The sequence below is a fragment of the Nerophis ophidion genome, linkage group LG28, assembly GCF_033978795.1.
Source record: "Nerophis ophidion isolate RoL-2023_Sa linkage group LG28, RoL_Noph_v1.0, whole genome shotgun sequence".
Lineage (NCBI taxonomy): Eukaryota > Metazoa > Chordata > Actinopteri > Syngnathiformes > Syngnathidae > Nerophis > Nerophis ophidion.
Window position 1 is genome coordinate 6,644,978 of NC_084638.1, and position 22,993 is coordinate 6,667,970.

The following is a 22,993-nucleotide window of genomic DNA, read 5'->3' on the forward strand; positions in this document are numbered from 1 at the left end:
TAATACATTTAAATCTAAGTATTAAATCAAAATCTTAAATCTCGATATACATCTTAAATGTATATCTAAACCTTAAATGTAAATCTTAAATCTCAGTTCAAATCTTAAATCTAAATCTTAAATCTAAACCTTAGATTTAGGTGTAGATATAGATTTCACATTTAGATATACCATTTAGTGTCAACATTACATAACTAGAGTGTTTACATGCATATAGTAAATAGAGCAGGGGTCAGCAACCTTTTTGAAAGCAAGAGCTACTTCTTGGGTACTGATTAATGCCAAGGGCTTCCAGTTTGATACACACTTCAATAAATTGCCAGAAATAGCCAATTTGCTCAATTTCCCTTTAATAAATAAATCTATATATATATATATATATGTATATATATATATATATATAAATGGGTATTTCTGTCTGTCATTCCGTCGTACATTTTTTTTTCTTTTAAGGAAGGTTTTTTGTAGAGAATAAATGATGACAAAAACACTTAATTGAACGGTTTAAAAGAGGAGAAAACACGAAAAAAATGAAAATTAAATTTTGAAACATAGTTTATCTTCAATTTTGACTCTTTAAAATTCAAAATTCAACAAAAAAAAAAGAAAAGAAAAACTAGCTAGTTCGAATTTTTTTAAAAAATTACAAAAAAAAATTTATGGAACATCATTAGTCATTTTTCCTGACTAAGATTAATTTTAGAATTTTGATGACATGTTTTAAATAAGTTAAAATCCAATCTGCACTTTGTTAGAATATATGACAAATTGGACCAAGCTATATTTCTAACAAAGACAAATCATTATTTCTTCCAGATTTTCCATAACAAAAATTTTAAAAGGAATTCAAAAGACCTAGAAATAAGATTTAAATTAGATTCTACAGATTTTGTAGATTTTCCAGAATATTTTTGGGGAATTTTAATCATAAGTTTGAAGAAATATTTCACAAATATTCTTCGTAGAAAAAACAGAAGCTAAAATGAAGATTTAAATTAAAATGTATTTATTATTCTTTACAATAATAAAAAATAAAAAAAATACTTGAACATTGATTTAAATTGTCAGGAAAGAAGAGGAAGGAATTTAAAAGGTAAAAAGGTATATGTGTTTAAAAATCCTAAAATCATTTTAAAGGTTGTATTTTTTCTCTAAAATTGTCTTTCTGAAAGTTATAAGAAGCAAAGTAAAAAAATAAATGCATTTATTTAAACAAGTGAAGACCAAGTTTTTAAAATATTTTCTTGGATTTTCAAATTCTATTTGAGTTTTGTCTCTCATAGAATAAAAAATGTCGAGCAAAGCGAGACCAGCTTGCTAGTAAATAAATACAATTTAAAAAAATAGAGGCAGCTCACTGGTAAGTGCTGCTATTTGAGCTATTTTTAGAACAGGCCAGCGGGCGACTCATCTGGTCCTTACGGGCACCGCGTTGGTGACCCCTGAACTACAGTGTTTACATGTACATAAAAGCTAGTGTTTACATGTACGTAATAAGTAGAGTGTTTACATGCACGTAATAAGTAATGTTTACATGCACGTAATAAGTAGTGTTTACATGCACGTAATAAGTAGAGTGTTTACATGCACGTAATAAGTAGAGTGTTTACATGCACGTAATAAGTAGAGTGTTTACATGCACGTAATAAGTAGAGTGTTTACATGCACGTAATAAGTAGAGTGTTTACATGCACGTAATAAGTAGTGTTTACATGCACGTAATAAGTAGAGTGTTTACATGCACGTAATAAGTAGTGTTTACATGCACGTAATAAGTAGAGTGTTTACATGCACGTAATAAGTAGAGTGTTTACATGCACGTAATAAGTAGAGTGTTTACATGCACGTAATAAGTAGAGTGTTTACATGCACGTAATAAGTAGAGTGTTTACATGCACGTAATAACTAGTGTTTACATGCACGTAATAAGTAGTGTTTACATGCATGTAATAAGTAGTGTGTTTACATGCACGTAATAAGTAGTGTGTTTACATGCACGTAATAAGTAGAGTGTTTACATGCACGTAATAAGTAGAGTGTTTACATGCACGTAATAAGTAGAGTGTTTACATGCACGTAATAAGTAGAGTGTTTACATGCACGTAATAAGTAGAGTGTTTACATGCACGTAATAAGTAGTGTTTACATGCACGTAATAAGTAGTGTTTACATGCACGTAATAAGTAGAGTGTTTACATGCACGTAATAAGTAGAGTGTTTACATGCACGTAATAAGTAGTGTTTACATGCACGTAATTAGTAGTGTTTACAAGCACGTAATAACTAGTGTTTACATGCACGTAATAAGTAGAGTGTTTACATGCACGTAATTAGTAGAGTGTTTACATGCACGTATTAACTGGTGTTTAAATGCACGTAATAAGTAGAGTGTTTACATGCACGTAATAACTAGAGTGTTTACATGCACGTAATTAGTGTTTACATGCATGTAATAAGTAGTGTTTACATGCACGTAATAAGTAGTGTTTACATGCACGTAATTAGTAGTGTTTACATGCACGTAATAACTAGTGTTTACATGCACGTAATAAGTAGAGTGTTTACATGCACGTAATTAGTAGTGTTTACAAGCACGTAATAAGTAGAGTGTTTACATGCACGTAATAAGTAGAGTGTTTACAAGCACGTAATAACTAGTGTTTACATGCACGTAATAAGTAGAGTGTTTACATGCACGTAATAAGTAGTGTTTACATGCACGTAATTAGTAGTGTTTACAAGCACGTAATAACTAGTGTTTACATGCACCTAATAAGTAGAGTGTTTACATGCACGTAATTAGTAGTGTTTACAAGCACGTAATAAGTAGAGTGTTTACATGCACGTAATAAGTAGAGTGTTTACAAGCACGTAATAACTAGTGTTTACATGCACGTAATAAGTAGAGTGTTTACATGCACGTAATAAGTAGAGTGTTTACATGCACGTATTAACTGGTGTTTAAATGCACGTAATAAGTAGAGTGTTTACATGCACGTAATTAGTAGTGTTTACAAGCACGTAATAACTAGTGCTTACATGCACGTAATAAGTAGAGTGTTTACATGCACGTAATAAGTAGAGTGTTTACATGCACGTAATAACTAGAGTGTTTACATGCACGTATTAACTAGTGTTTAAATGCACGTAATAAGTAGAGTGTTTACATGCACGTAATAACTAGAGTGTTTACATGCACGTATTAACTAGTGTTTAAATGCACGTAATAAGTAGAGTGTTTACATGCACGTATTAACTAGTGTTTAAATGCACGTAATAAGTACGTTTACATGCACGTAATAAGTAGAGTGTTTACATGCACGTAATGAGTCGAGTGTTTACTTGCACGTAATGAGTCGAGTGTTTACTTGCACGTAATGAGTAGTGTTTACATGCACGTAATGAGTAGAGTTATTGACAAGATGCACATTTGATCACGTGTGGAAGCCTGGAGGCAAAGTGTGTCTGTGCGTTGCAGATAGTTATGGTCACATGAGCGCTGAGTAAACACTGGCTTCTGTGTCTGGGCCCCCGGGGCGAGTGACGTACTTATTATGATTCCAAGTCATCTTCTCACAAAGGTCAGACATTTGGAGCCGGGCCGTGGTGAACTACTCACGCAGATGCAGCACATGGACACGATGGCAAAGGAGCCCAGGATGCCCGCCGTGCCCACGATCCAGGTGAGACGCAGGAAGAGGATGACGCCCAGGATGTTCTGCATGCAGGGCAGGTAGACTCCGATGAAAGTTCCCATGGGGGGCACCTGGGGAAGCCAGACCAAACCATGGGTGGGAGACCACTGACAGTTGTGAAGTCTTCTGACCTTGTCCAACGCTTAGAGTCAAGGTTCAGTTTTGAATCACGTAAGGTTGAGTATCCTGGTCAGATTGTACCATACTGCTGACAAATCACCTCTTTAGAATTGGTGCCGGTGCTATACGCTGCCCAAACCAGAACCCAAAAAGGTATAACATGCTACCTTTTTAGGGCTGTCAATCTTTGGGCATCAGACGATTCGATTCGATACTTGGGGGTAACGAGTCGATCTGTTTACATCTACAAATTGTATTTTCTCTGGTCTGGTCACGTGCTAGCATGCTAACATCATAAGCCTGTTTTTTTTTAGCTGATTTTATATGTTTACTAGGAGTGTGAATCATTGGGCATCACACGATTTGATTAGATTATTGGGTGTAACGGTTCTATTTGTTTACATCTACAAATAGGCCATTTTTGTATTTTCTCTTATCTGGTCACGTGCTAGCATGCTAATGTTTTATGCCAGCTTTTTAAGCCAATTTTGTATGTTTACTAGTGGTGTGGATCTTTGGGCACCACACAATTCGATTCGATTTGATTCCTGGGGGAAACTATTATATTGGTTTACACCTACAAATAGTGTATTTTTGTATTTTATCTCATCTGGTCACGTGCTAGCATGCTAACATTTTATGCCATCTTTTTTTTGTTAATTGTATATGTTTACTGGGGCTGTGAATCTCGGGCACCACACGATTCGATTCTGGGGGGAAACAATTCCAATTGTTTTACACCTACAAATACTGCATGTTTGCATTTTCTCTTATCTGGTCACGTGCTAGCATGCTAACATCATAAGCCTGTTTTTTTTAACTGATTTTATATGTTTACTAGGAGTGTGAATCTTTGGGCATCACATGATTTGATTAGATTATTGGGTGTAACGATTCTATTTGTTTACATCTACAAATAGGCCATTTTTGTATTTTCTCTTATCTGGTCACGTGCTAGCATGCTAATGTTTAATGCCAGCTTTTTAAGCTAATTTTGTATGTTTACTAGTGGTGTGGATCTTTGGGCACCACACAGTTCGATTCGATTACATTCTTAGGGGAAACGATTCTATTGGTTTACACATACAAATAGTGCATTTTTGTATTTTATCTCATCTGGTCACGTGCTAGCATGCTAATATTTTATGCCATCTTTTTTTAGTTAATTTTATATGTTTACTAGGGCTGTGAATCTTTGGGCACCACACGATTCAATTCTTGGGGGAAACAATTCCAATTGTTTTACACCTACAAATAGTGCATGTTTGCATTTTCTCTTATCTGGTTACATGCTAGCACGCTAATGTTTTATGCCATTTTTTTTTTTTAGTTAATTTAATATGTTTACTCGGGCTGTGAATCTTTGGGCACCAAACGATTCGATTATATTCTTGGGGGTAATGATTCAATTTGTTTACACCTACAAATAGTGCATGTTTGTATTTTCTCTTATCTGGTTACGTGCTAGCATGCTAACATTTTATGCCATCTTTTTTAGTTAATTTAATATGTTTACTAGGGCTGTGAATCTTTGGGCACCACACGATTAGATTCTGGGGGGAAACAATTCCAATTGTTTTACACCTACAAATAGTGCATGTTTGCATTTTCTCTTATCTAGTTACATGCTAGCATGCTAATGTTTTATGACATTTTTTTTTTAGTTAATTTAATATGTTTACTTGGGCTGTGCATCTTTGGGCACCACACGATTCGATTATATTCTTGGGGGTAATGATTCAATTTGTTTACACCTACAAATAGTGCATGTTTGTATTTTCTCCTATCTGGTTACGTGCTAGCATGCTAAGATTTTATGCCATCTTTTTTTAGTTAATTTTATATGTTTACTAGGGCTGTGAATCTGGGCACCACACGATCAGATTCTGGGGGGAAACAATTCCAATTGTTTTACACCTACAAATAGTGCATGTTTGCATTTTCTCTTATCTAGTTACATGCTAGCATGCTAATGTTTTATGCCATTTTTTTTAGTTAATTTAATATGTTTACTTGGGCTGTGAATCTTTGGGCACCACACGATTCGATTATATTCTTGGGGGTAATGATTCAATTTGTTTACACCTACAAATAGTGCATGTTTGTATTTTCTCCTATCTGGTTACGTGCTAGCATGCTAACATTTTATGCCGTGTTTTTTTAGTTAATTTTATATGTTTACTAGGGGTGTGAATCTTTGGGCACACCACGATTCGATTCCATTCTAGGGGGTAACGATTCGATTTGTTTACACCTACAAATAGTGCATTTTTGTTATTAAAGGAAAACCGGTTTGGTTAAAAATAAAATTTTAGCCAAACATTTAATAAATTTGAGTACAAATAAACACAGGAGGAATATCCAACACTTCTCTTTTCTAAAGTAAAAGTGTACAGCAGAAAATGGGATATACATTAAAAATATCGTGGGTTTCCTGCACGTCATTTGAAGTGAAGTGAATTATATTTATATAGCGCTTATCTCTAGTGACTCAAAGCACTTTTACATAGTGAAACCCAATATCTAAGTTACATTTAAACCAGTGTGGGTGGCACTGGGAGCAGGTGGGTAAAGTGTCTTGCCCAAGGACACAACGGCAGTGACTAGGATGACGGAAGTGGGAATCGAACCTGCAACCCTCAAGTTGCTAGTACGGCCGCTCTACCAACCGAGCTATGCCGCCGTCATTAAAGGAAAAATCTGATCTGTGGGAGAAAATTCCTCTGACATTTTCAACTATGTTTTTTTTTTTTTGAGTGGTCAGCTTGACGCGTCCCTCTGTCTCGGACTCCCTGTTATGACTGGTAGGATTTTGCTTACTAGTTTCAATGACCCGCCTTATCTTGCCTCTGATTGGCCGGTCCGTAACGTTTGGCTCTAACCTTAGCCAATTGGGACTCATCTTAGGGACACCAACCAATCATCATGGATGTTCTCATTCATCCAAGTCTTTGGATTTTCTCAATATTTGTTTTGTTTAAAAAGTAGCTATGGTATCGCCAAACTACTGGAGAATGTAGTTAAGCTACGTAGCTTAGCTACTGCCCATCATTGAATATTGGTAACTGTTTTTGGGGTGTTTCAGCTCTGCACAGGTCCTGAAAATGTGTTACCAAACCATGGAGGCATTGCAGAGATATGCATTTAACAATCTGGCCTTACTTCATACTTCCTCCAAAGCAGGCCTTTGGAATTTGCCCCAGGTGTGACGTTTATAACCGTGGTGAGGACGGCTGCATTTGCGTCTGACAACAACTTCTTCATAAAAGGGAGCTAAAAAGCGTCTTGAAGTCGGTCTGTAAAAATAGGTTCCCGCCCCCCCAAAACAGCTCAATCTTAACATGTAGCATGCCTTTTAAAAAGAAAAACTAACTTTTAAATAAGAAATATTGCTTGACCAACAATACAATACAATCTACTTCTGGTTTCATTTGCATTTTGTCATCCTTACATACCCCGGAAGGGGAGAATGGACGCATTTTGGTGTAAAAAGTCAAGATAAAGGTGAAGTTCTAACACTGAAACACCCTCAGGAAGAGCTGCTTTAAGACATGCAGCTAACATCCATCCACTGTGTTTTAGATTAGATTAGATTAGATAGTACTTTATTTATTCCGTCAGGAGAGTTCCTTCAGGAAAATTACAATTTTCAGCACAATCCCATTCAAGATCAGACAAACATTACAGGGAGACAGAACAGATACTTTAGATACTTCTAAATCACTAATCCTGGTCTCCATGGCTTAACCTTAGACCTCCTTCTTATTGTCATTCAAATTTGAACTTTACAGCACAGATAAGAACAAAATTTCATTACATAAACTCATGGTAGTGCAGGATAAAAAAATAATAAGGTGCATGGATAATTAAATGAATATATATAAATAATATAAATATATATATATAATAAATAAATATATATATATATAAATAAATAGATTACTGTACAGGTAAATATATTGCACTTTTTCACATGCATCCACGTTTATGGATGTATGTTATATTGTCTTTTTTATTCCAGCGAGTTAGTCCATTTTGGGGGGGAGTTAAGGGGATGATTAAAGTTAAATTAATTAAATTAAAGCGACAAATAAAGTAAGTCACTTACAAGTATCACTATCATTGCAGGACGAGGAATAGCTAAACATGCTTCATAACACACCATAGGAGGATACAATAGCTCAATTTTATTTTATTTCTGATTAATATTAATAATAATGTATTATTATGTCTTTTTTCTTAATATTTATTTTTCTATATTTAATTGATGTATTTGCAAATACTATTTGGTTTTTCTGTTGTTTCTTTCTTTTTTGGGAGAGGGAGTGGTATTGTTGGGATACAAACAAAAAACTATATTTTGACATTTAGGTCAGACAATAGATACATGATATATGTGGATATGATGTAATGGATAGGAATGTCTGAGGCCCGATGTCAATAAAAAAACAACAACAAACAAACAAAAAAAAACAATAGCTCACCGCTAACAGCAAACTAGCACTCCTGAATGTAAACAAATGCCATGGGTGGATATCCACTGACATCTACTGTAATGATACCAAGTACAGTAGCGTAATTATTCGATACTACTATGATTACAGAGATATTTTTTTATCATCACAAAAACTTTTTTCCTTAAAAAAAAAATGCATTTTACGTTTATAAAGTCAGTAAATATGTCCCCGGACACATGAGGACTTTGAATATGACCAATGTATGATCCTGTAATTACCGGTACTTGGTATCGGATCCATCCCTAAATGTGTGGTATCATCTTCAACTAATGTCAAGTGTCAAAGAAGAGAAGAATAAGTGATTATTACATTTGAACAGAAGTGTAGATAGAACATGTTAAAACAGAAAATAAGCAGATAATAACAGTAAATTAACAGGTGGATTAATAATCAATTTTTACAGTTTGTCCCTCATAATGTGTAGAAAATAATAGGTGCATAAATGACACAATATGTTACTGCAGACTAATTAGGAGTCTTTGTTCAACATTTTATTTAAGGACTAAATGACAATAATAAACATATGTTTCATGTTCCCCAACATTTTTTGTTCAAATATAGACAATATAGTGACATTTTTGTGGTCTCCTTTATTTGGAAAAGTATCGAAATACATTTTGGTACTAAAGTATTGGTATCGGGTCAAGCCTACCCTAGACTACAAAGAACAAACAAACAAACCACACCAAATACTGTGGAAGTCTCTCCTTCTGCAAATTCAAATTCATACTTCTGTAGTGTATTTGTATTATTCACATGTGAATAATGCTGTATAATTGACTGTATTCATATTATTCACATGTGAATAATGCTGTATAATAGACTGTATTCATATTATTCACATGTGAATAATGCTGTATAATAGACTGTATTTATATTATTCACATGTGAATAATGCTGTATAATACACTGTATTTATATTATTCACATGTCAATAATGCTGTATAATAGACTGTATTTATGTTATTCACATGTGAATAATGCTGTATAATAGATTGTTTTTATATTATTCACATGTGAATAATGTTGTATAAACTGTATTTATGTTATTCACATGTGAATAATGTTGTATAATAGACTGTATTTATATTATTCACGTGTGAATAATGCTGTAGACTGTATTTATGTTATTCACATGTGAATAATGCTGTATAATAGACTGTATTTATATTATTCACGTGTGAATAATGCTGTAGACTGTGTTTATATTATTCACATGTGAATAATGCTATATAATTGACTGTATTTATATTATTCACATGTGAATAATGCTGTATAATAGACTGTATTTGTTATTCACATGTGAATAATGCTGTGTAATACACTGTATTTATATTATTCACATGTCAATAATGCTGTATAATAGACTATATTATTCACATGTGAATATTACTGTATAATAGACGGTATTTATATTATTCACATGTGAATAATGCTGTATAATACTGTATTTATATCATTCACATGTGAATAATGCTGTATAATAGACTGTATTTATATTATTCACATGTTAAATGTTTATTGTCTATTGTGAGCAAACTGTGGTGCTGATTTTCCCCCAAGGATCAATAAAGTACTTTCTATTCTATTCTATCTATTTTAAATGAACAATAACACATTTTTATGCACGTTTTTTTTGTAAGCAAGATGAGTATAAATGCCTTGAACTGGACGTATAACCACACTTTCCAAACTTCTTTTATACACTGATTAAAAATCAGTTTTACTTGCTGCTATCTTTTTTTCATTTGTTTTCCCACAAATTGCTTCTGCTGCTTTAACATGACTGCAGGCCACGTCTCTTGCCTTTGATCCATTTTGGAAGATTTTACGCTCTTCGGTGACGTTATTATTTATAACTTCAAAAATATCTGGCTTGCTGGAGTCACTTTAATAAATCTATTTCTAAATCTACATTCTAATAGTATTTATTTTGCGGCGGCGGACTAAAAATATTGAAACACTTGCCACACAACTGGAGAACAAAGTCTTCTTTCAGTGAAATGTAGCCATAAAAGTGTTGCTTTTTCAAAATGGAACCTTCAGCCATTAAATACAACATTGCATAATCAATGTTCCAGAGACACCTGCACTTTTTTCCTACGCTTTAAACCTTGTGGCTAATTTATGTATTTTTCTCTGCTAACGGCCAAAATGTTTAGAGTTCAAAAGGTTTCATTAAACCTAAGCAGAGACACTGAAAAGGTGTGTTGTTGTTTGCGCTGCTTTGGCGCCATCTTTTGGAGCAGTTTGATCACTGCAGGTGTTGGGGGTTGAAAATTTACCTGTACCTGCTTTAGTGCCTGGAACTGGAAGTAAAACCGTCCGTTTCTGCTCCAAGGTCTTCATTGATCACTATAAGCAACGTTTGTAATATAATACAATTGGGATATAATGATAATAATAATAATAATAATGGATTATATTTATATAGTGCTTTTCTGTCAACTACATACTCAAAGCGATGTTACTATTATTATTATGTCTACAAATGTGATGAGGTGTTGCTAATATTAGTTCTGTAAAACAGGATCTGACTACTAAATATTACTGTTGTAAAAGACAGTATTTTCATGGTAGATGTATTTGGGTCACATTATTGTGACAAAAATTACGCTATTACTATTATCGCAGTATTGTTGGATTTGTTAAAAAGTACTTAAACACACAGAATTCTTTAAAACATTTTCTTTATAAATATATAAAATAAGTACACACCCCCATTAGAAAATTCCAATTAAAATTAAAACTCTTTCATTAACTTTTAATCAGAAGGGTTCAATCTCTCTCCTGTGGTAGTTTGAAGCCGACACGACAAATGCACTCAGAGGAGATAATATTTGAAAAAAGGTGACCGGTTTTTACAAAACTTTTGTTTTGAAGGGGGAACTGCAAACTTCCTGTTGATTTTTGCTGGGAGTTGTCAATATACGAAATGTATGTCTAAGTGAGACCTACGTAGAGGTTTTTGTTTCATGTCTCTACGACATTCCTACTGGAAGTTACAGGCAGTTTTGTCTGTGTTTTCTTCCTAGGAGCAGTTTTGTCTGTCTTTAATTCCTAGAGCGCAATTTTGAGTTTTGGGGTTAAATTTTTGGATTAGATCGCAATTTTCGCCAGTCCTGATGTGTGTGTCTGGTTTGGTGAGTTTTGAAGCATGTTAAGGGGGTCAAATTACAGCTCAAAGAGGCAAAGGTGAGTGTTTTTACAAAACTTTTGTTTTGAAGGGGGAATTGCAAACTTCCTGTTGGTTTTTGCTGAAGGATGGCAGTGTATGAAATCTAGGTCTAAGTGAGACCTTCATAGAAGCTTTTGTTTCATGTCGCTACAACATTCCTACTGGAAGTTACAGGCAGTTTTGTCTGTTTTCTTCCTAGGACCATTTTTGTCTGTCTTTAATTCCCAGGGGGCGCTAGAGCGCAAATTTGAGTTTTGGGTTTAGGTTTTTCTGATTAAATCGCAATGTTTGCCAGTCCTGATGTGTGTGTCAAATTTGGTGAGTTTTGAAGCATGTTAAGGGGGGTCAAATTACAGCTCAAAGCTGCGGAATAATAATAAAGACAGAATAAAATGCTAGAAATTCAATAGGGTCCTCTGTCCCAAAGGGACATTCGGTTTCTAAATATGAATCGAGATCAGATGTTTTTATTTGCCATATCAGCTTGGAATAATCACAAATAAGGAAGCAACAACAATGAAATAAATAAAGCTAACCTGTTACACACAGTATCGACAAGGAGTATCGGTATTGGTATCGATAACGATATACAAGGCTGCTCGGAGGTGTGATGGTGAGTAAATAGTGCCTGCTGGCTGGGGTGAGCTCCAGCACAACATCAGCAAGTGAAAAGAGTACATACCATGTTGTGAGTCCTAACAATAATGTCCATGGCCTTCTGTTGTCTGTCCAAATGCTGCAGGGACCCCGACTTCCAAATCTCCCACATCTCCCCCTTTGACTTCTATCAAGTCTTTATGCACAAGGTCTTGGGACTCTCAAAGAAAGAAGACATGTACTGTATCTGCCAGGAGGCGGGGCTTAGCCAGACGTCAGCGGCGCTCCTGACAAAGCTGCATTTCAATATCTCTCCCAGACACTCACAGGCTATTTCTTCAACTGGGATAAAAAGTCAGACTTTTCAAAAGGCTTATTTATTATTTATTATGGGCTTGATTTGACCTGTGAAGTGCTGAACACTACACAGCCCACTTCCAAAACTTTCCACTTGCATTCGTGCAAAATCTCTTGCACTTTTTCTACTTATGCGTGTGTGGGGATGTATATCGTTCGGATTTTACATCCTTAGCGATACCAGCATTTATCGGTACTCTTATCAGTACTATATGTAATATTTGGGGGAAAAGAGATGTGAAAAACTGCATTGTGATTATCTTTATATTTGTCATTATTCAAAGCGGATTTTAACTTTTGTGAGGTGTTGCTTCCTTATTTGTCATTATTCAAAGCGGATTTTAACTTTTGCGAGGGGTTGCTTTCTTATTTGTTATTATTCAAAAAGGATTTAAACTTTTGTGCAGGTTTGCTTCCGTATTTGTCATTATTCCACACAGATTTTAATGTTCGTGTGGTGTTGCTTCCTTATTTGTCATTATTCAAAAAGGATTTAAACTTTTGTGCAGGGTTGCTTCCATATTTGTCATTATTCCACACAGATTTTAATGTTCGTGTGGTGTTGCTTCCTTATTTGTCAATATTCAAAGCTGATTTTAACTTTTGTGTGGGGTTGCTTCCTTATTTGTCATAATTCAAAGTGGATTTTAACTATTGTGTGGGGTTGCTTCCTTATTTGTCATCATTCAAAAGCGGATTTTAACTTTTTTGTGGTGTTGCTTCCTTATTTGTCATTTTTCAAAGCTGATTTTTACTTTTGTGTAGTGTTGCTTCCTTTTTTGTCATTATTCAAAGTTGATTTTAACTTTGCGAAGGGTTGCTTCCTTATTTGTCATTATTCAAATTGGATTTTAACTTTTTGAGGTGTTTCTTCCTTATTTGTCATTATTCAAAGCGGATTTAAACTTTTGTGCAGGGTTGCTTCCTTATTTGTCATTATTCCAAAACTGATTTTAACTTTTGTGTGGTGTTGCTTCCTTTTTTGTCATTATTCAAAGTGGATTTTCACTATTGTGTGGGGTTGCTTCTTTATGTGTCATTAGTCAAATTGGATTTTAACTTTGTGTGGTGTTGCTTCCATATTTGTCATTGTTCAAATTGGATTTTAACTTTGTGTGGTGTTGCTTCCTTATTTGTCATTAATCAAAACAAATTTTTACTTTTTGTGGTGTTTCTTCCTTATTTGTCATTATTCAAAACTAATTTGAACGTTTTGTGGTGTTGCTTCCTTATTTGTCATTATTCAAAGCAGATTTTAGCCTATGTGTGGGGTGGCTTTCTTATTTGTCATTATTCAAATTCGATTTGAACTTTTTGAGGTGTTGCTTCCATATTTGTCATTATTCAAAGCAGACTTTAACGTTTGTGTTGCGTTGCTTCCTTATTTGTCCTTGTTCAAAAGCGGATTTTAACTTTTTTGTGGGGTTGCTTCCTTATTTGTCATTATTCAAAAGCGGATTTTAACTTTTTTGTGGTGTTGCTTCCTTATTTGTCGTTACTCAACGTGGATTTTAACTTTTGTGTGGGGTGGCTTCCTTATTTGTCATTATTCAAATTGGATTTGAACTTTTTGAGGTGTTGCTTCCTTATTTGTCACTATTCAAAGCGGACTTGAACGTTTGTGTGGGGTTGCTTCCTTATTTGTCATTATTCAAAAGCGGATTTTAACTTTTTTGTGGGGTTGCTTCCTTATTTGTCATTATTCAAAGCTGATTTTAACTTTTATTCCGTCGTACACCTCCTTATAACTTGGTAGGTGACATATGCTACCTGTTAGCATGCTAATATACGTTTATGGAGCGCCTTTCTCGAGACGACAGTGAGGAGATTCCCACATCATCTCGTTAGTGTGAACAGAGATTTTCAGAATTAAAGTCCATACCGTGACAGCGATCCTTCTGAAGCCATCTTCGGCCTCCTCGTGTTCTCGGACACCTTGGGTCAGGTTGGTGTAGTTGGCCAGCTTGTTGAGAAGCGACGATACCATTGGAGTGCTGTCCATTTCTTCCTTCACGGACACGGAGAAGAAGATGATATTGAAAACTATTCACCAAAACATATTACAACATGAAAAATAGTAGGGAGAAGCAGAAAAAAGGGACGTGCAATACCATTGATTATCTTTCCAATCCAACAATCCAATACCGAGTAAAATTCAGGCTGGTATCGGCCATACCGATCTGATACTTTGTGCAAATATGCTTAATGTGTCTGCTAAAATATTAAAGTTACATAATGCAAATAACTTTTCTCATAACAAGAATACAATGTAGTTATTAATATATATATATATATATATATATATATATATATATAGTTTTTTTCAATTTTAACATTGTACTCCTCAAGAGTCATAAAACTTGGTACTCAACACGTGCTAAGCGTTAGCATGTCAACATTTGATTAGCTGGCGGTCTCACCTCGAACAGGGCCATGTTCTTGCCGTTGTACACGTCCACATCGCTGTCCAGGATGAAAGGCCGCGACTCCCTCTGGGTGTCGTCTCCTGCGGGGTTCACAGCCACAACCTCCGTGTCACACGGCTGCTTTTCATTTACCCTTCAAACTTCTTGCAAGCTACTTAACTAAAAATGTTAGCTTGCTAGCACTAGCACGTTACCTTTTTGAGCTACTTTTGCACCCCTGGAATCATATAAATTGGTATGCAACACTTGTTAACTTTAAGCATGCTACAGTTAGCGTGCTAAAAAGGGAATGCGAAAATTTTCCACTATGTTACACGTTTTTCTCTACTTCCACAGCCATTTCACATACCATATAACTTGGTATGTGAAAAATGCTAACTGTTAGCATGCCAACATTAGCACACATGCTAATCATTAGCATTTTAATGTTAGCATGCTAACGTTTTAGGCTACTTCTTTAACTCATTTTGTATGTTTACACCTAAAACTCACAGATTCATTAGCATGTTACCTTTTTGAGCTAATTTTGCAACCCTTGCCTTAGGGTCATATTAAATTGGTATGCAACACTTGTTAACTTTTAGCATTTTACAGTTAGCATTCTAAAAGGAATGCAAAATGTTTTCGCTATGTTACACGTTTTTTTTATACTTCCACAGCCGTACAACTTAGAGCCATATAACTTGGTATGTGAAACGTGCTAACTATTTGCATGCCAACTTCAGCACACATGTTATCATTAGCATTTTAATGTTAGCATGCTAACATTTTAGGTTAGCTCTTTAGCTCATTTTGTACATTTACACCTAGAACTCAGATTCATTATGTTACCTTTTTGAGCTACTTTTGCAACCCTTACCCTAGCGTCATATTAAATTGGTATGCAACACTTGCTACCTTTTAGCATTTTACAGTCAGCATGCTAAAAAGGGCATGCGAACATTTCCCGCAATTTTTACACCTTGTTCTCTACTTCCGCCTTAGAGCCTTATAACTTGGTATGTGAAACATGCTAACTTTTAGCATGCCAACATTAGCATTTTAATGTTAGCATGCTAACGTTTTAGGCTAGCTCTTTGGCTAATTTTGTACGTTTACACCTTACTCTCACAGATTCAGACACTTAGTGCAATCTTAAAAGGCACGGCGGTTCGCGGCGCCCCCCGGCCATAGGGCCAGAGCACAGATAGCAGGCCCATCAAAATTTCCGCGGGAATTTTCCAGTGGTTAAATTATTATTTGTTCTGTAAGTAATTTATTAGGCCCGTACAAAAATAATGTTTCTTAGCCGTGGTCCATGTAGGTCGCAACGGTACCCAGTTGTAATACCCTTTTCCACCACGTGTGGCAGTAATCTCAAACAAACAGAAGAAACCTGGGGCTACAGTCGTAAAGTTTCTTAAGCGCAAAAAATACGACTAAAGTGGCTTTTAAGTGACGAAAAGAAAATAGGACTGAATGCAAATATACATTGTGTACAACACCGTGTATCATCTTCTCTCAATATACAATCTTTGGTAATGCACAGCCCGCTATAACACCGGACAACGTAACGCAATGAAGTCCACTTTATTTTTTAAACACGATCCCATACTAAATGTGCTGGCGGCGTACGTCACTAGTACAACAAATTCCACTCGCATTTAGGGATGAAATGTTTTTAAACTTATGATTACATGCTAAATAAAATGCTAAACTTCAGCACAGTAATAAAAAAGTGGAAGGTTTACGTGTTGCTCAAGGACATATTTACCTGGTGCTGCAACAGCCATGATATTACCCAATCACAGCTGCTCTCGGAACACCAATTTTTGGCTAAGAATCATACTGATCACTAATTGACTTATTTTTCCAATCAGCCTGACCTAAGTCTCAGGTTTCAACAATGAATGTATACCACCTTGGAATAAGGTGTAACGTAAAAAATGTATTCAGTCTTGGAATAAGGTGTGACGTATCAAATGTATTCCATCTTGGAACAAAGTTGGAACTTACAAATGTATTCAATCTTGGAATAAGGTGTAACATAACAAATGTATTCCGTCTTGGAACAAGGCTGCAACATAAATATATTCCACCTTGCAACAAGGCTGGAACATAGCAAATGTATTCCATCTTGGAATAAGGTGTAACATAACATATGTATTCCATCTTGGAACATGGCTTTAACATAACAAATGTATTCCATCTTGAGACAAGGTGTAACATAACGAATGTATTCCATCTTGGAACAAGGCTTTAACATAAGAAATGTATACCATCTTGAAATAAGGTGTAACATAACAAATGTATTCCATCTTGGAATAAGGTGTAACATAAATGTATTCCGTCTTGGAACAAAGCTGGAACAAAACAAATGTATTCCGTCTTGGAACAAAGCTGGAACATAACAAATGTATTCCATCTTGGAACAAAGCTGGAACATAAATATATTCCATCTTGGAACAAGGTTGAAACTTACAAATGTATTCAATCTTGGAATAAGGTGTAACATAACAAATGTATTCCGTCTTGGAACAAGGCTGGAACATATCAAATGTATTCCATCTTGAAACAAGGCTGCAACTTAAATATATTCCACCTTGCAACAAGGCTGGAACATATCAAATGTATTCCATCTTGGAACAAGGCTGCAACATAAATATATTCCACCTTGCAACAAGGCTGGAACATAACAAATGTATTCCATCTTGGAATAAGGTGTAAGATAACAAATGTATTCCATCTTGGAACAAGGCTGGAACATAACAAATGTATTCCATCTTGAAACAAGGTGTAACATAAATGTATTTCGTCTTGGAAAAAAGCTGGAACATAAATGTATTCCGTCTTGGAAGAAAGCTGGAACATAACAAATGTATTCCATCTTGAAACAAGGTGTAACATAACAAATGTATATCGTCTTGGAAGAAAGCTGGAACATAACAAATGTATTCCATCTTGGAACAAAGCTGGAACATAAATATATTCCATCTTGGAACAAGGCTGGAACAAAACAAATGTATTCTACCTTGGAACAAGGCTGGAACATAACACAGTTATTCTATCTTGGAAAAAGGTGTAACATAACAAATATATTCTATCTTGGAACAAGGCTGGAACATAACAAATGTATTCCATCTTGGAAAATGGTGTAACATAACAAATGTATTCCATCTTGGAACAAGGCTGGAACATAACAAATGTGTTCCATCTTGGAACGAGGCTGGAACAAAACAAATGTATTCTATTTCGAACAAGGCTGGAACATAACACAGGTATTCTATCTCTGGAAAAGGTGTAACATAACAAATATATTCTATCTTGGAACAAGGCTGGAACATAACACAGGTATTCTATCTTGGGAAAAGGTGTAACATAACAAATGTATTCCATCTTGGAACAAGGCTGGAACATAACAAATGTTTTCCATCTTGGAACAAGGCTGGAACAACACAAATGTTTTCCATCTTGGAAAAAGATGTAACATAACAAATGTTTTCCATCTTGGAACAAGGCTGGAACAACACAAATGTTTTCCATCTTGGAAAAAGATGTAACATAACAACAAGTGAATACTGTGAATAATATCGGTGGTCCTGAACAAGGTCAATATGCCCTACTAAGGTCTCTGTGTTACTGCATACTTGACTTGGCCCCTGGGGCCACTGGTGTCTCCTGACCTGATGACTGCTCTTTTGTTGGGAGGAAATAGGAAATATTAGAAATTGTGGTTGATCTCCTGACAGAATCACTCTGCCAAGTTGTACTGAATAAGAAGAATCTAAACACAATGCAAGGTCACACAAACTGTGTGTCCTAATAGTTGTGTTTATTCCCAAAATACAACTAAGGCAAGTAAATGCATTGAAAGGCTTCATGAAGAACGAACTTTCTGACCTGAAATACACTAAACACTATAATACACTACCCACTACACTACACACTACACTACAATACACAACACACTACAATACAATGCACACTAACAGTGATTACTGCATACAATAATGATCATTATGATTGTGTGTAATGTCTGCAACAAACCATATTAGAGCTGGCAATATGACAGTATCAGCATATTAGTGATTGATATTTTCTATGACCTACTGACAATAAGGAGCAGGAGATAAATATATTCCAGTGTGGTTGGGCCATGGGCACGTTGGTAAAGATGACTCCCTGACAACCCCAAACAAAGTACTGGCTATTGGCTTGATATCACAGGCTTTTAGCTCGGTAGTTAGCGCACTCTATTTCTCATGCGGACAAACCGTTTGAGAATCATTGGCATAAGCTATCTGTGGTATGTTATCTAACTACGAAGTTGCTTTTTCCAGGAAGCTGAATGGTTTATGTTGCGCCCTACAAAGTGTTTGGACTGTAAGTGTTGTGCTAATCACGCACCAGCTGTTTGATTGTAACATTTATCTTAGTTGTGGTATTCATTGCAAAATTTGGGAGGTGTTAAAATCACCATGTAAAATCGCTAACGCTAACAGTAGCCTGTCTATGGCAAATCCAATGTACATTAGCATCAAGCTAAAGGTGTGACTGAGGCCATGCAGTGTGCACGTTGGTAAAGATGACTCCCTGACAACCCCAGACGAAGTACTGGCTATTGGCTTGATATCCCAGGCTTTTAGCTCGGTAGTTAGCAAACTCCGTTTCTCATGCGGAAGAACAGTTTTGAGAATCACTTGTATAGGCTATCTATTGTACGTTGTCTAACTAGGAAGTCACTTTTTCCAGGAAGCTGAATGGTTTATGTTGCGCCCTACAAAGCATTTAGACTGTAAGTGTTGTGCTTATTACGCACCAGCTGTTTGATTGTAACATTTATCTTAGTTGTGGTATTCATTGCTAAATTTGGAGGTGTTAAAATCGCCATGTAAAATCGCTAATGCTAACAGTAGCCTGTGTATGGCAAATCCAATGTACATTAGAATCAAGCTAAAGGTGTGACTGAGGCCATGCAGTGTGCACGTTGGTAAAGATGACTCCCTGACAACCCCAGACGAAGTACTGGCTATCGGGTTGATATACCAGGCTTTTAGCTCGGTAGTTTGCACACTCCGGTTCTCATGCGGAAGAACAGTTTTAAGAATCACTGATATAGGCTATCTTTGGTACATTGTCTAACTAGGAGGTCACTTTTTTCCAAGGAAGCTGAATGGTTTATGTTGCGCCCTACAAAGTGTTTAGACTGCAAGTGTAGTGCTTATTACGCACCAGCTGTTTGAATGTGACATTCATCCTAGTTGTAGTTCTCATTGACTAATTCAGAGGTGTTAAAATCGCTAATGCTAAAATGACTAAATTGGGTAGCCAAATCCCGATGCAGGTGTGCTTCCAAACTGTCTAGAAAAAGTTGTATAGGCCTGCTGTGTGTTCCAGACCATGACAGACTGGCCCAGGTGCGAGATTGAGTTCTTGTTCCCACTCCAGACTGGAGCCCAGTCTGAAATTGACTTTTTCAAAAACAAGTGTACTCATCCTTCTCCAGAGTCTATCTTTTTCCCCACCTTCTACGGGGCGGCCCATCAGCGTTCCTGTTCTGTTTCCTGAACAATGTTTGTTCATCTCATCTTGTGGTGGAAAAATGCCATTTTGCAATACTTGTGCCATGACAAAGAGCATACCATAGCAGTAAATGAGTGTCTCCATGGTAGCACAGCCAAACTCCTCATTTAAACATGGCGGTCTGCATCAGTTATCAATAGCGCACAATTTTATAGTTTTTTTTAGATTTGGATCTCAGTAGATGAGGCCCCAAGTATAAAGATGGTGACACCCTGAAACATGACACTGGTGGAAAGATGGAAAATGCCGATAGAATGTTATTGTTGATGCATGTGGTGTTTTGTCCAGTCAGCGTTTTGTGTGTGAGTTCCTCCGAGCTCTCATTTTCTTGTGCGATGTGTTTACCACAAGGTCCTGGGGGCAACTTTCAATATATTCTGTTAGTGTAATAACAGCAGTACATACATATATATATATATATATATATATATATATATATATATATATATATATATATATATATATATATATATATATATATATATATATATATATATATATATATATATATATATATATATATATATATATATATATATAATATTTAGTTATGTGTGTTCTACTTGCTAATATTCGAATTATTGGATATTATTGTTTAAATATTACTGCAAAAAGAGGGCTGTCTTAAAAACGTTTTTTTTCCCACTATAGATTAGCATTCGCTATTAGCTAGCTAACAGCTAACATCCTTGTCTCCATGGCGACAAAGTAAGTTTCTTACAAGTACCATTATCACTGGAGGGCGAAGAATAGCTAAACATGCTTCACTACACACCAGAGGATATGATAGCTCACGACGGCTAACAAAAGATAGCGCTCCTGAATGTAAACAAATGCCATGGGTGGATCTACACCTGACATCCACTGTAATGATACCAAGTACAGGCGCTTATCAAGTCGATGCTATTATGATGACGTCAATGTATTTTAGCATCACATCTTCTTTCGTTTTTTTTTAATTTATATTGTGTTTATAAAGTCAGGAAATACATCCCTAGACACACGAGGACTTTGAATATGTATGAGCTTGTAACTACTTGGTATCGGATTGATACCAAAATGTGTGGTATCATCCAAAACTAATGTGAAGTATCAAAGAAGAGAAGAAAAAGTGATTATTACATTTTAACAGAAGTGTAGATAGAACATGTTAAAATTGAAAATAAGCAGATATTAACAGTAAATGAACAAGAAGTATAATAATCAAGTTTATACAGTTTGTCCCTCATAATGTGTACAAAATAATAGGTGTATAAATGACACAATATGTTACTGCAGACTAATTAGGAGTCTTTGTTTGTTTACTTACTACTAAAAGACAAGTTCATTATTTTATTTCAGGACTAAATGACAATAATAAACATATATTTCATGTACATTAAGATTTTTTTGTTACAATTAAGAAAATAATGACATTATTGTGGTCCCCTTTATTTAGAAAAGTATCAAAGAGTATCGAAATACATTTTGATACCGGTATTAAAAAACAGTTTGTTACAAAAATAAATTACCCTAAGTTCTGCAATATAAAACTGCTCCTTTTTCATATGCTTTGAACCCAAAAGTGTGCGGCTAACTTATGAATTTTCTTTGCTGACGGCCATAATAAAACATGTTAAAAATAAAAACCATACAAACACGCTTAAGAGCCGTGTTATTGTTTGTATTATGGCGCCATCGTTTGGACGAGTTTCTTTTTACGGGTGCTGCTGGGTGAATGTTGATTCCTGATAATTAACACTTTGAACCGGAAGCAGAAGTGCCGTTCCGTCTTCTAGCCGTCCATAGCGTTTCTACTCTTAGGGATCCTTCACTAATCACTACAAGCAACCTTTGTAAGTTTTACAATATAACTAAAACAATTCTTACTTACGAAAGCATCCCATGTGTGATGTCTGCAGGAGTGTTTTCATGCATATTTAGGGTCCGCCAGGCCCATTGCAAAAGGACTCCAAAGGAGTCCTTTTGCAATGGGCCAAAGGACCCTATTGAAACTGTAATGTTTTATTATTATTATTATTATTATTCCGCCGCCTCTTTGAACTGTAATTTGACGTCCTGAACATGCTTCAAAACTCACCAAATTTCACACACTCATCAGAACTGGCGAAAATTGCCATCTAATGAAAAAACCAAACCCCAAAAATCAAAAATGCGTTCTAGCGCCTCCTAGGAAAAACAAAAAACAGACTGCTTGTAACTTCCGTCAGGAATGTCGTACAGACATGAAACAAAAACCTCTATGTAGGGCTGACTTAGACCTAGATTTCATAATTTTATCTTATAGGGCAAAAATCAACAAAAAATTTGCAAAAACCCATTCAAAGCAACATTTTTGCAAAAAATGCTATTTTTGCCTCTTTGAGCTGTAATTTGACCCCCTTAAAATGCTTCAAAACTCAAACTTGGCACACACATCAGGACTGGCGGAAATTGCGATATAATGAAAAAAACAAACCCCAAAATTAAAAAATGCGCTCTAGCAACACATGCCAATACAGCCGCTTTAGTTTACTAAATTGCAGTTTTAAATTTCGCGCA

The 22,993-nt window shown here is 35.5% G+C and overlaps 1 protein-coding gene across 9 annotated transcripts in view; it reads right to left on the bottom strand.

Annotated features, from left to right (window-relative positions):
* Positions 1 to 22,993, bottom strand: part of LOC133545667 (solute carrier family 12 member 7-like) — an 83,489-nt gene that overhangs the window by 58,704 nt on the left and 1,792 nt on the right. For 8 of the 9 annotated variants that reach the window (XM_061891458.1, XM_061891454.1, XM_061891457.1 and 5 more), the window contains exons 3-5: positions 14,885 to 14,970; positions 14,347 to 14,472; positions 3,620 to 3,766 (exon numbers count right to left, since the gene is read on the bottom strand). In XM_061891458.1, coding sequence (XP_061747442.1) covers positions 3,620 to 3,766; positions 14,347 to 14,472; positions 14,885 to 14,970 — 359 coding nt within the window. Of the gene's footprint in view, positions 1 to 3,619; positions 3,767 to 12,192; positions 12,309 to 14,346; positions 14,473 to 14,884; positions 14,971 to 22,993 lie in introns of those variants that run through there. The other variant, XM_061891459.1, reaches the window with a different exon arrangement.